Below are 15,247 nucleotides of genomic sequence, written 5' to 3'. Positions count from 1 at the left end.
CAAGCTCATTAACAAATGAAAAGAAAGTTAGGAAAGCAAAGAAGAGAAGGTTCACCTCAACATTAATTTTAAACAATGCGTACAAATTAATACACATTGTGGAGGTTCTGAGTAAGGGGAATGAAGAGATCTCACACTGCAAGGGATTTCTGTGTTCACATGAAGAAACTCACGCTATCTTTAGACAGATGTTACCTCAATTTCAGAAAGATCTATTAAAAATAAATGCTTTTTTGTCCACTGACTTATTTTCATATTTGTCTCTTACATCGGAAATGCTGATCTGAGCAGTTAAGAAAAGCCTTTCCAGATTTACACCATTTCCTTTTTCCTCTGCTTCTCTCCCTTACTATCTTATGAAGCCCTAGAGGAAGCCTTGAGGAATTTTACATTGAAAGTTTCTCAAATTAGGGCTAAGATAAAAAAAAGTAAGCTCAGTTTCGCCCATCATGATGCATGCTGCTAAAAGACAGGCATGTAAAGGGTAGTTTGTTTTTCAACTCTCCCTTTGGTTTTGCACTTTTTTTCCTTTTTTTTTTTAAAAAGATGTCCTATATGTAAGCTGTGCAAACAAAATTCTGCAAACGTATCTGATTTTAAAGCGACTTCAGGTGGTAATTTGTCTAACATGCAAGTTAGAGTTCTAAAGAATCTGTCGGGCTAAACTGTAGGGCTAAACTTCCTTTAGATCTACTGGGGTTATCACAAACGCGCTGTACTGCACACACTGATGAACTTTGCTCCTCAGCCGGCTGTTTTCTATGTAAAAGGTACTAGTTACACCAGTCACTAGTTACACACAACCACAGCACTGGGACCCCCTGAGACACAAGTAATGACTTCCTCAAAGAACAGAAATTACTTGGAGAACACAAATTATATGTTTAAGTCTTGCCAGGCTGTGGTACAGGTGGGTCTGTAGCCTATCCAAATCCTTTACATTTCATTGCTAATATTAAAACCTACATGGGCACATTCCACATCTCATATTTAATATCTACAATTTTAACTCACATCTTGTCCCTTAAGTAAATATAATGACTTTCATTGTAATACTTACGCACACTAACCCAAAGGCTGTGTAAAGATCTCGACTGTCTTTCTACATATGTAAAAATGAATGCTACCTTCTGTGAGTGCCTTCAACTTGTGATACCATCTTCTGCTCCTTTACTGTTAGGCAACATTTATGACACCACACACGTTTTCCTCACCCATACCAGTGAGAGGACAGAGCTACAGTATATTTTCAGAGATAAGCATTAGGCAGTCAGCATACATCTGAATGGAATCTCCAAAAAACCTAACCGAAAGCAAATCCATACAGCATAGACATTTCATCAAGCCAGACATGGAAACACAGAATATTTAAACACCGGCACAGCCAGAGTTAATTGGCATACACACTCAGTTGGCTTGCTCTTTGTTTGATAACTAGGACAACTCATTTTGTTGGCTTTGCTGTTAACACTGCAAAACATGACACCAAGTCCAAGGTTGGTTTCCTACTGCTTATGCGTCTTCAATTTCAACTTCCTCTACACGCTATTCAATTGAATTCTGGCTATCTCCTTTCCCTTCCAGACTCATGAACAGAAGCAATATTCCCTAGAGAAATTTGGCATGATCTTTCAGAAAAGATTTTTTTTTACTGTGTATCTACTAACTGCCCTAGATGCTTTCCTGACTCAAGCACTTTTGTGAACTTATTTCCCAGTGAAACGAATCAATGGAGCTACAACCTAACTCAGGAAATCAACAGCAATTTAGTCAAAAAAGACAAAACCTTCACACGCATCCCAGGCAAATTTTAGAGAAAATGACCTTGCATTACACAGTAAGACGAACACATTTGGAGTCTACCACACAGCAGCAGAAGCAAATTTCAGAGCACTGACAATGCTTATCCACCAGCTCTGAAACACTGCTAGTCTGAAGCCTCTGCCTTCCTCAGTTGATGTACCAATGTGTAGAATTTGAGAAGACAGGAGTTAATTTCAGTCAGAAAACAAGCATCTTACATGTAAAAACATTACAAAACTCTTAAGCTTGCCTGTAGAATCCACCCCTGACAAATCATGAGTCTATTTCTGTTGCTCCAGTAATACTTTTAAGACTTCTAATTCAACTGTTTTCTTTTTTATAGCAAGTTTTGAAATGTATCACCACATGGGAGGAAGACAGCAGTTAAATTATTTTTCTGTCTAGCAGTCTGAACTTTATTAATTATATCTAATAAAGCAGATAATGAAGTCAACCTGCTTCCAAGTTTGTTTTCCTCTGTTTTATAAGTATAGAAAGATTTTGATCATTTCTCACTTATGAGGATTTACAGCAGTCTCCACATCACAAATTTTGCTTACCTGCAGCAAAGTGCAGCTGTAAAGACAGCGGGAAATTTACATCAAGCAAGAAATCCCTGTTCCTCAGAAAACGTGACCCCTGCTGTTTCTCCCCTTCGCTCTCCATCCAGGAGCGCATGTGATGGAGCCTGTAGGATGCTTTCAGAGACAGGAAAAGAGCTAACCATCTGAAACAAAACACAATAGATACATTATTCACTGCTTTGTGAAAGAAAGGCTTGAGGATATTTACAATGTAACCCTATTTGATACAAATGCCTTTTCAAAATTTCAGGTTTACTTTGTCCTGACTTAAAAGAAATAATTTTTGCTAGACATCTTCCACTTATATTAATCTTATTTTAATTTTTTCTAAGGTGGCTTAACTGAATCTAAGTGATTAAATCAGAAATCACTTTGAAGCATTCTGTTTAAAAGGGTCAATCTCAAGTTAGCCATTACTACTACCTCAAATCACACTCCCAACTTCTCTGTAAATTGCTCCATATATAAATTATTCATAACAACCTGCATAATGACTGCAGAATTTATCATAAAGATCATTTTGGCAGATCAAGAGAAATTTGTATTATGTTATTGAAACACAGACAAGGAACAGTAGTCCAAAAGAACCACAACAATAAAAGAATAGTACTCATACAAAGCCCTAAGCAAAACACCTTTATTAAGACTTGCTTTTCATCTCAAATCTCTTACAGTCACTATCTAACTTCAGTCAAAGTATTGTCTGTTGCAGAGTACACTATAACTTAAACAGATCACCTCCCTTTCCAAGAAAATACAGTTCGCGGCGTTAATAATCCATTACCCTAAGCCTATCCCTTGGAATTCCATTCTGTATTAAAAAAAGGACATATGGAAAGCAGACAATATGGCTCAGAGCTGAAGAACAAGTATCACAGCACAAGCTTATTCCATGTGTGTTAAAGCATACGCTCAAGTGCAATTGGCAAGCATTGCAATAAAACGGCCTTCCGAAGTCTGGATTTTGCGCTTGATACAACAGCAACGTACAGTGTGATCATAAGCAAACTCTTCTGTTGCCCTTTGATGGTCTTGTGTATTTACAATGTCAAATCTTTGTAACAGAGGTTTTCTTTTGACAAAGGCATAATGGTGCCCTGCACCTGGAGGAACACTCTAAAAGTTGATCTAACAGATAACAACTGACAAATGATAATATTAGGAGGCATAAAAAAATGCAGGTTTACAGAGAGATGCCTCTAACATCACCTGTACTTTTCCTATAATTACTAAAAGAAAAAAAAATTGTCCTCACCTGGCTAAATGTCCCTGATTCATGAGGTTTGCCATTTCCGCTGGAGAGACATCAATAAACCGGAGGAAAGAGAAACAGCTTTCTTCACTGATGCCTGTGTCATAGAAATACTGAATTTAGGCCAACACGTTTCACAGACACAGCTGAAAACAGTAAACTTACTTCATCAATTCAAAATATGCATTCTCTAGCATATGACAAATCTAGGTGAATAAACAGGAGATCCTAATTTAACCTAGATGTTTTAGAAATATTAAAAATTTCATTTTAATCGCTGTTGCCTAACTCAAAGTTTCAGTTCATTTTCCAGTCTGGGCAAGAGAAGGGCATTTACCAAGACAGACAAATATGTTCTAGGCCAGAAAACCATGCAGCCAGGAAGGACACTGATTTCACTTACTAAGAATCAATAGGCAGTGTGCACATCCGTGAATCCAAACATGTATCTGCCAGACAGCTGACCAGAACACGCGTACCTCAGGACACCTGCCAAACATGCCCCCTGCCACCCAGCCAGCCAAACAGGTTGGAAGGAGATGTAGGAATTGGTTGGGGAATGCCAGTATGGGGATAAGGATGCAACAGACATGGTGAGGATGATGGATACACGGCAGTGAAGGGTGGGGAACAGAGAGATATGCTCCACTGTTAATGAAGAAAGCCTTTCAGGCCCACCCATGTGCACTGCATATGCCACTACCATTTACATCTTTTTATTTTTTAACTTCTACACAAAAATTATATTTCCAAAATTATTTTCCTTTTACAGTACGCCAGACCAGGTCCCCAAGAAAAAGCCTATAATGAATACCAAAACAAAGAGAGACCAGAATAATCTGGTTCTAATTCTCTCCACCAATGCACGCAGCATGGCCAACAAACAGTAGGAGCTGGAAGCCACCATGCTGCTAGAAAGCTGCAACCTAGTTGCCATTACTGAAACTTGGTGGGATGGACTGGAGCGCGGCTATCGACGGCTACAACATGTTGGGTCGCAAAATTGATCAGAGGGATGGAACACCTCTCCTACGAGGACAGGCTGAGAGACTTGGGGTTGTTCAGCCTGGAGAAGAGAAGGCTCCAGGAAGACCTTATAGCAGCCTTCCAGTGCTGAAAGGGGGCCTGTAAGAAAGATGGGGACAAACTTTTTTAGCAGGGCCTGTTGTGATAGGACAAGGGGTAATGGCTTTAAACTAAAAGAGGGTAGATTTAGACTAGAGATAAGGAAGAAATTTTTTACGAGGGTGGTGAAACACTGGAACAGGTTGCCCAGAGAGGTGGTAGATGCCCCATCCCTGGAAACATTCAAGGTCGGGTTGAGGGGAATTCTGAGCAACCTGATCTAGCTGAAGATGTCCCTGCTCATTGCAGGTGGCTTGGACTAGATCACCTTTAAAGTTCTCTTCCAACCCAAGCTATTCTGTGATTCTATGAATCAGCAAACCAGACAGAATACAAATACAGAAGTTAGAGAGTTACAACCAAGTGCAGACTTCTGTAGCAGCATCTGGTTCTTCTTACTTGTAAAGTGTTTTGCATAGCTGAACAGGTCCGTGCTAACAGATTTCAGCACTGTAATACAGCCGGTAGCTCTCTTGGGTTTTTTCCTCCCAAAGTTTTTCCCACCCCAGCAGCTGAGCAATCTAGTTAGCTCTTTTTAGTGGAAAAAAAAATAATCTATAATAATAACTCGTATTTGTCAATATAAACAGCTCATGTGGGTTTTTTGCTGATTGATTAGATGATCTTGGGTTACGTGTATCCCATCTACTTTTTACTTGAGGGAGAAGTTGGCAGTTTAACATACAATACAGAATGTACTGAAATGAATACAAGATTTCTCCGAATTGAATCTATGAAAAATTCATATTAGACTAAAAAGGCAGCATTAACCCCTTGAAGCAAGTTAAAATGCTACAGGAGAAACGGAACCAGAGGACGCAGTAGGATTAAGCACTAACTGAATAACAAGTTGTCCATCGATTATTCCAGCTGCTTCCATCCTTTCCTCATTGAGCAAATGAAATACATGTATAAGCACAAACTCTAACAAAATTCTAACAAGTTCTAATCAGATTATCTCAGAAGACTAATTGATCTGGCCTCTCAGTCCTTGTCTCTGAATAAGCCATATTACAACACCACACGCAAGTGTGCAACCCAACTTGCTTCCCAGGTCCATAAACCTACCCTTCCTATGGAAGAGAGACTGCTGGATGTGGTCTGGTGCAAACGGTGAAAGTAAAACCCGTAACCACCTGAAAATGAAAGCAACAAACCCAAACAAAATCACTAAGAAGATGTTAACACATACAATGTTCAATCACACAATCAGCAGAAAATGCAGAGTAACCATTCAGTTCTTTATTCTAAGTATTTCAGCACTCTGCATATCTGGAACCGCATGGCAGGAAAATAAAAGCATCACCAGTCCACATGCACTGCTGTTAATTTGACACTGAGGCACACCATTGTTCTGGAATTGCATTTTACATTGTAGAACAGTTAGCCTCATCTTCAAACATGGTTTTCTCATCTCTACCCTGAGCATTTCTCATAACTGAATGCAAAGAAAATTAATCAAGAATTGTCACCATCAGAAAACAGCAAACTGCACTCAGGCAGCTTCTGTTCATCCAAGGTAAGCATTAAAAGCTATCAAGGCACTAGTAGACGCTCACAGTATATCATGTCTCAACAGACAGATACTGATATCTTCCTGAAACACAAAAACCCACTGAAGGGAAACCAGTGGTTTTGGGGTTTTTTTTAAGAAGTCTTTTAAAGCTTAATTCTATTACATATCATCAGCAACAACTCTAAATTCCTTCTCCTGACTTATTCCATCAAAGGGATATTTGATGATCAGGATTCCACCAAGAAACAGCATAAGATATCAGATGCTTAACAGCTGAACGAACGAAAGAGAACAAGGAATGCGCCGCTTGGCCAACGTCAGTTAAGCACATCAGGCAAGGGAGTTAATTAGCACTTACAAAGCTAAAATAAATCTAAGTAATAATATTAAATATGCTAAGCTGGAGAGGAAGTGGAGTAGGCTTGCCTGTCCCGTGAGTGGTTAAAGACCCTGATCTGTCCATGACGGTAGATGAACTTTGAAATCTGGTATGGCTTTAGGGAGATGTGAAATGGAGACCAAGTTTCTTGTCGCTCAAACAGCTCTGGGTGATTGCACACCTATAAGAAAGAGAGCATGTCAAACACTGGGAGGAATTAATTTAGTCTGATGCAGCATTTACATCCCAAATCAACTATAACTATTGATCACCAGAACTTGAATAGTGATAAGTATGTCACAGCTATTTTAAGTGTATCTACTCAAATCTGATACTGCTTCCCTATTCACCTAACAGCTACTGCCTTTTCTTCCCAAGTGAACAATTTCCTTCAACAACCAATTTGGAAACAAATCAGTTAGCAGATGCACGCACCGTTTGGCGAAAGTTCTTCTACCGCAACATCATGCCACACTGCATCAGAAACACAACTGAATTGCATGCAAATGCCAGAAATTAACTTCATATGATGTTTTCTAGAAGCCATATTTTAGTTCTGTGCTAATGAATTACTATACTTTTAAAAAATTATTATTTAAAATAGCCTTACCTTCCTGAACTGCATGACTAGATTCATAAGACTACTAGTGGTGGTCTGTGCTTGCTGAGTAGTGCCCATCGAGGACTGCAGGAGGTCATCAATAGAGATTTTGTTTTTCAGAGCTTGGTACAACAGCTTCTGTCGACTTGTCTGCTGGCAGTACATGAGAATTTCAATCTGCAAAACAGTAATGAAGATTCAGCCTTTTCTATCCCTGAAACGGAGGATGACCACATCAGTATGCACAAAGCAGAGAGAAACATATCTTAAGGGAAATATAACTTTCTCAAAAAATACATATATAGGCAGTTGCATTCATATCTGTATTTCAGGATCCAACCTGGAAAAGACTTAACTGATAGGTGTGTTTTGGAAGGCTCAGGTAATGATGTAGGAGACGGACTTTTAAAAGTATGTGAGCGCAACTAAGTAAACAGATAGATTCTTAAGAAGCTCTAGAAACATCACATCTGCAGCTGATCAGCTTCAAATCTGACCTTAACTCTTACTATCCTACTGTTAAAATGCTGCTGACTTAGAGCTGTCTTAAACAGGTGTCAGGAGCCCATGATAACGGCGAGTTTATCACATAACAACAGTGTCTGTGGGAAGTTCTAGTTTAGAAATTAATAAGCACATCAAAACAAAGTGGATGCCTCTTAGCCAGTGGTCCCAAAACCTGGGGACACGTTGACCACAAAATCATCCAGTATTGCTAACATCCACATGAAATTAAGAGACTAACAAGAGAAAAGAGTATGATGTTGCCACTATGCATTTCTTGCTCTGTACAAGCAAGCAAAAAGAATCCTAAACCCATGCCAAATCCTTCACAAAGGCAACGGGAGATGTTTATCACCCAGTCATTGCTGAATCAATCTCCTTCACTTCAATTACTGATACTTCTGACAACTTATATTTTTTATTTGTAACTTAACAAAATGTTTTCCCTAGAAGAAAAGTTTATTCATTAGGGTTTCTTCAGTTAGATTCACATCTATGAGATTGCTGGGATGCAGTGCCAACAACTGAAGGTCCGTGAAAGGTCTACAATCAAATTTCCTGTAGGCAGACTGACAAACGAGTTCGAAAAAAACAGATTAGAGAACAGAGCTATGACAATAAAGTTGAAGTACTCCAGATAAACACTTTTTCTCACCTTATCTGACAGCTCATTTTCCACATCCTTCTTGATTCTTCTCAACATGAAAGGCTTCAGGATCATGTGCAAGCGGGATAGCTGGTCTGAAATACAGGGAATGGGGAAGAAGGAACAATTACTTCACCAAAGAAGAAAACTATATGGTGCTCTACTACAAACTAAGTCCCTTACTGCTCAGTCATTTCCCCCCATAAGAGTTCTTACAACACAGAGTTGGCATTTCTCTGTTTTCTTTTTCTAAATGAGTGCCAAGCTACACTGTTCAACTTATGAAGCTAAAGATTTGCTTCAAAGAAAGAACTTCTGAAGCATTTTATGTGTTGCGTATTGCTCTGGGCTGAACAATATGGCCTTAAATTTATCACTCACTATTACTGAAGAAGGAATTTTCAGATGAGACATTGCCAATTCATTAAAAGGGATCATTACACATTACAGATTTAAGTCTTGCCCCCCAAAATTACAGCATCACAGGAACAGGGCATACAGCATTGACAGACAACTGCAGTCTTTAAATAATCTGTAAAAACAAAGTTCTGGGCATTTGAGAACTCTTAAAGCCTTTTCTTTTGTGACAAGTTCCAACTGTGCAAATCAGCTATTTTACCTAGCTAGATTTTTCTACATAACTATCCTCTAAAATTTACTGTGAATATTTTCTTTTTTCTTTTTAAAGAATTTTTATGCTTTTCTTCTGGAGCTCAGAAGGTGTTTAGTGCTTTGTGTCATAATTTTTATGCTTAGAGCTTGTTACACACTCAGGAGATCTCCAAGATGATGTACTCTGCAGAAGCTTACAAATACTTCAAATATTTGTGCTCCTGTATCTGGGAAAGAGGAGGAGTGGAGACAAGTAGCAAATCAACATTTTACTACATGTTTTTCTATTCATTACACATGCTACATTACAGTCAGAAACATAAACTTTGACATAAACTATGGACAACAATCCGTAACATTCCAGTGCCACTGGTCACCCTCTGCTTTAGATGACATTTCTCATGCAAAAAAATGAGAGATAAAGTTTATCCACTAGTAGCTGGAAAAGGCAATAGATTTTTAATATAAAAAACTACTGCAGGTACACACTGCACTCACTCTCATCAATGGCGGATTTGTTCTCTGCATGGCTCTCTATGTCCTTAGAAAACCACTCATTGAACTCTTCATGGGAATCAAACAGTGTTGGCATGATAAAATGCAGCAGGGCCCACAGCTAAAAGGACAGAAGAAAACAGATCAGCAAAAGCCATCCTCCTGTGGACAAAGTAATTGGGGATCCCAAGCCCTTGCAGCTCTTTATGAGCAATATCATTTTACTAGATCACAAGACATGGCAAAATTAAACAAAAACCCAGCTGCATCATCTTCCCACCCCGCAATCAAATACCAGATATATCAACTTAGCAGAACACCATTAGAAAGCAGTGAGAAACACAGCCATCAGAAAGAAAAGCCACAAGAATTAGATTTCATCCTGTAATCTAGGTATTACTAACTGTCAGGTATCTTCAGTTTTATTTTTATTTGAATGTGTGGCACCTTTCCAAATTTTGCCCTCCCAGAGCTCATTGCATATTTGTTTGCCAGTGGTTTGCTACAAGCATGATCCCACAGCCACACAAATAGAAGTTTCTCAGCTGTTCATAAATATTTAATATATATTCCTGTTATAAAGAAAAGTCCACTGTTGTGAGCTCCCAAATACCTCAGCCATCGTGTTCTGGATTGGGGTCCCAGTCAACAACAATCTGTTTCTACACTGGAACTGCAGTAGGATCTTCCAACGAACACTGATGAATAAAATTTAAGAAAAATCATTAAAACTGTTTTTTGTAGAAGGATACGAAACATAAGGTATTTTAAGACCAACTGCTTCCAGTGACCTTCCCAAATGACTTTTGGAGGTCACTGGGTAAAACCATCACAGCTACTCCGCAGTCTTTCAAAGGACAATTACAGGAAGAAGTAGCCTTTTACAAATTACAAAGAAACATGCATAATTTATTTTATTTTCCTATGTATCCTTTTACTCATTTTTAATACAAAGGCTTGGATACTAATAAAACCTCATCATCAGAATAATTAACTTCCCAAAAGAAACAATTATTATGAATCAGAATGTCACGTATTTTTCAGACTTCACAACACTAAGTGTATGGGCCACTGTGGCATAAGGGCTGAGCTATATATCACAATCCTCTTAGAGGGGCGAGGGGCAGTTTCCGAAGAACACCAAAGAGACAGACTTCAGTCAGAATGAGCCTGCATCTAAAGCAGTCTTCACGGTACTGTGCATGGTGGCAACTTGGGCAAAGGCTACGGGAAAGCAATTACAGAAGTAAAGACGGACAAATTCATCACTTGAAAACAAACAGAAAACTTTCTAGCACAGTCTTATGACAAAGCTTGGGCTTTATTGCAGCCAACAGTATTCACAGGCTCCTGACCTTCACTGTTGTCTGGAAGTGCCACTGAAGCAATCAAAATAACGCATTTAATGGAGCCAATATGAGCCATACACACTAAAGGCTACAGACTGTTCACTAGGCAGAATTCTGTGCGCAGTCAGGAAAGAAGGTGAACAGCATTTCACTGTTTTGTTTAACTGTCCTGTACTCCATGCAAGTTTCTGCTCCGCAATTACTTTTTACATATTTTGAGAAGGAAAATCTAAATGCAAGAAACTAGTGGATCAATCCAGTGTTGCAGAGTTATAGATACTTAACTAAATTAGACACTTAAAGGGCCCTATGAGTGTCCATTTTAGCTTCTATCAATTTGTGTAATCTTGATGTTTTCTTGATATTCCTTCAATATGTTGATACAGAGGGACAATTTTATTTCCAGTTAAATTTTATTACCTGGAGCTGCTCTTGAGTGCTTGTGCTTCATCCAGCACCATATATTGCCACTTCACTCGCTGGAAATACTTCACATCCTGTACTACTAGCTGGTAACTGGTAATCACCACATGGAAAGGCGCATCCTGAGTATACAGTGTCTTCTATAACCACAAAATAAGAAACAAATGTCCATATAACATAAATATGCTGTGAGGAGTTCACTTGTGTATACTGTAATTTCAGCCTTCTGTTTCATAATCTTTTCTCATTATTACTGCATTTTTCCCCAGCTGACTTTTTAAATTCATTCCAGCATAATTATTCAACTGGTGGATCTGGGCTTCAGCCCATTAGTCCCTGAACAACTTCAGATGCTTCTTAATGTGCCAGACAAGATCAAGGCATTGAACCCTACAAAATACTGTTGTTAAATCAGGAACAATCTGACAGGCCTGCAGAGATGCTAAACTTGGGCATCCTGAGTTAGATTACTCAAATAGAATAAATAATCCTTGACACAGACACTTCCTGCTTTATTTACAGAGCTCTAGTTTCTTCAAGTGAACTCCATACTGCCCTGAAGTGCCCTGTACTGCATTGCTCTCCAACACAAGAGAAGTCTTCTGTCTCATTATCTTAATGAAAATGCCACCACATGGATGAAGAAACAGAATTCTGTATCCATACATCATTTAGCTTGGTGGGGTGTAGCAGCAGTTTCTGGTTTATTCTGTAAAAATATCAAAAATGGTCAAAGCACACGGACATGCCAGTATTACCTGACTCCAGAACTTCCTGATCACCTTTCTGTCATGGGGATTTCCCCAATAAGGTAGCACCTGGAACAGTACAAAAGCAGAAAGACATTATTTTCAAATAAACACATACCTGCTCTAGAATTTTATAGTATATATTCTACAAAATGAGAAAGACAGACCTCTTTCTCCAAAACAACAAAAAGGGAAATTATCTTTCTTAACACAGAGAAAAAACTGGAAAGCACTTAAAAATACTTAGAAACAGAGCATTCCAGGCAAAGGTATCAAGCAGCTTATGCCTAGCACAAAGACTAGATCTCAAAATGCCCAGTAGCATGTTACACCTTCTCATCAGGTTTTTCTAAAAATTAAAAATTAGATTTTGCTTATGGCAGAAACAGAGGTCTGCCCTCAACCACTACATTTAAGCCAACAGGACTAGTGGGCTTGTTCTCCGGTTTAATATTCCCTGTCATCCCATTGTTTTCGTATTTCAGAACTGTCCCCAGAAAACTGAGATAAAATTAAAACATCTGGTCTGGACATGTTTAATAAGCACTACTGCCAGAGAAATCTTTTAATCCATTTATAGCTCAGAATGTCATGGCTCCTATTACTCAGAACAGATCTTTGCAGTTCACTGAAACCAGAGTTACTGGTTGATAATATTGTTCTGCCATCTTCTGTCTGATGAAAGAACTACAACCAACAAGCTCCAAATTTCAAAGTGCCTTTAGTTGAATACTCTTCCAACTGTTCTAAATAAGGATCCTATTGAAAAACCAGACTAATCAAAAAGTTATTTACCTTTTATTTTACATATTCTGACATAGACCTGAAGAAATGAATTCACTGTGATTTACTACCAGCATAATTGACTACACACTTGTGTATGATTAGAAGCACTTGTGTATGATTAGAAGGGACAGAACTGGTTGAAAAAGATTGATCAAAGTCGTAAACGTGACAATCATAAGTTTAGAAAACTTTTTTAAACATCATCTGTTCCATGGATAAGCTAAACTTTATTATCCAATAAACCCAACAGCTGTATAATGACAGAAACAGATTTTTTAAAGTAAAAAAAGGGGAAGTCATATTTTCACAAGCATCCTGACTGTATTTTTGATACGTCTTCTGTATTTCATTCACAAGAAGGAGAAGGTATAAACAGCTGCTCGCCTATCCTCTACAATGAACAGATGAAAGGAAATGAGAGAAAGTTAGAAGGTAGAATGGCCAACTGCTCTGTTTTCTTCTTCAGGGTTTTTAATCAGGGCCCCTATTATTCTGGACTATGCAAATACATAACTGGATTATTTTTAGGGTCTTTTTAAGTAACTCCTCAGTAACTTAAGCACTTCTAGTCTCTTTGTACTGTCAGTAATCCCAATTCACCCCAACATACAAGTCACTCAAATCACGCAGTATTGAACTTCGTTCTAGCACAACTCTTCATAATAGATACCTCAAACTATACACCACCATAACCAAGATACAGTCTCATCAGGGATCTGCAGAGCAAGCTACTTGATAAAAGTTAAGTCAAATATTACTTATAGTGATACTTCCAAGTCTTTTCCTCCACCTTATTAAGTAGCCAAGACATTCAAATAATTAGCCTGGATGTTACTGCCATAGTGCTTACTTGCAACTAGGTGTCTTTTACTGTTCTCTGTAAAAAGAACACCAGATGTTTAAAAAAATGATCAAGATGTCTTCATATTAAAGGTTACTGTGTTAACAGCTCATGTATTTAAACTATATTCTTCTTTGCAGATTTAACTGCAAACTTCTGACACTTTTGTCTATCTTTAAGTCTAAAATTTCAGCACTATTTCAGCAGTACACATTCTTTCCCAGCCTTCCTTTGCAACACTTCAATGTCTTCCACTGAGGAGCAGGTAAGCAGCTTGTTTTTCAGTAACTGATTGTTCCTTGTTTTCCAACTTACTATGTTTTCACATCCACAATATACCTGAAGAACTCCCATTTATTTTTTTTCTAATCAGGCCCATTACAGAGTTTCAAATTCCAAGTAATCAGGCACCCAGATGTGGCAAAGAACTCGGGAGAACAAAACAGTCTGCTTCCAAGAAAACAGAAAGAACTTTCTTGCACATGCTTATTACCTTAAATTTAGGTACAAATCTGGCAAACTCCTGGTGCCAGTTGTTAAGAGTAGAGGCAGGTGATATTATTAAAAAAGGTCCCCAGATGTTCTCTCTCTGAAACACACACATTAAAAATAAAAGACACCCACAAGTTAATTAAGGGGAAGGGATACAGAGACAGTTTGATACAGATTTACAACTACTAAATGTCAGTGGCTACCTAAGGGAGGAAACTACATGCAACACAGCAAAACTTCCTCCCAGCACAGCAAGGTGATACAGAAACAGAGCAGATCTGACTTTAAACTAAGACATATTCATAACAGCAAAGTTGTTCCCAGAACAATATCCTTGGTTTCTAGAAGTTGCCACCTTCACATTACTAACAGCCCCTGTTATTTTGGGGAGGAAAAGAACTTCAGGTGGCATCGGAAAGCTTTGCTCCATCACATCACGTTATCACGTCCTCTGGTGAATAACAAAGTTGATCCATTACTGTATTGGTGGCTACGAGCTGGCCTGCATAAGGGAGAGCCAGAAAAAGTGAAAGCCCTTATGTAAGCTTCCAAAAATCTCAAGTTGTCAGTGCAACGGGGAGACAAGCCTATCTGTCCATACAAATGGGCTCAAGAGCCTTCGGCTCTGCACACCCTCCCAGTATATCCCACTGGGTGATAGTGCCAGTCAACTGGTATCAAAAGGAACATAAACAAAGGCACATAATTGTCATTTGCTCACTACTGCTCTCAGTATCACTTGGTTGGTATGTCCTATTTAAGGCAAGTGGCAAGACCTTTTTTTTTATAAATAAAGATATCTATTTCTGCATGGAGAAGTGAGTTTCTGTTGCTTTTTGTTTCTTCTTTGTCTGCCCTGGCAGAGAAGAATCACTATGCAAAAAAAATTCCACTGAAATATGGAAATCCACACTGATTGCCATGAAGGTCAGAATTCGGGCTTCATTTCTACAAGTCTCTCCGATTTGTTAAACTCTGTGAATCATGAAGTGTACAACTTGTCCCTTCATCAGGCTTTCACATTCAGTGCAAGTGAAAAGATACTACTCTGTGAATAAATGAAAATGCTATTTTTATATATATATTTATA

At 38.5% G+C, this 15,247-nt stretch overlaps 1 protein-coding gene across 1 annotated transcript in view; it reads right to left on the bottom strand.

Moving 5' to 3' along the window:
- LOC104471217 (DNA helicase INO80-like) overlaps window positions 1-14,254 on the bottom strand; it is a gene marked incomplete at its 5' end in the record, with an annotated part of 46,733 nt that extends 32,479 nt beyond the window's left edge. Inside the window, 12 exon segments of the mRNA XM_010086475.1 lie at window positions 2,364-2,388; window positions 2,390-2,530; window positions 3,643-3,736; window positions 5,833-5,900; window positions 6,707-6,840; window positions 7,270-7,437; window positions 8,420-8,505; window positions 9,521-9,638; window positions 10,131-10,215; window positions 11,287-11,429; window positions 12,048-12,107; window positions 14,159-14,254. Of these exon segments, the coding sequence (XP_010084777.1) occupies window positions 2,364-2,388; window positions 2,390-2,530; window positions 3,643-3,736; window positions 5,833-5,900; window positions 6,707-6,840; window positions 7,270-7,437; window positions 8,420-8,505; window positions 9,521-9,638; window positions 10,131-10,215; window positions 11,287-11,429; window positions 12,048-12,107; window positions 14,159-14,254 (1,218 nt within the window).
- Window positions 14,255-15,247: the final 993 nt, after the last annotated feature.

Source organism: Pterocles gutturalis, unplaced genomic scaffold, assembly GCF_000699245.1.
Source record: "Pterocles gutturalis isolate BGI_N339 unplaced genomic scaffold, ASM69924v1 scaffold6041, whole genome shotgun sequence".
Classification (NCBI taxonomy): Eukaryota; Metazoa; Chordata; class Aves; order Pterocliformes; family Pteroclidae; genus Pterocles; species Pterocles gutturalis.
Note: the sequence above shows the minus strand (reverse complement) of the source record. Positions and strands in the feature narration are given on the sequence as shown.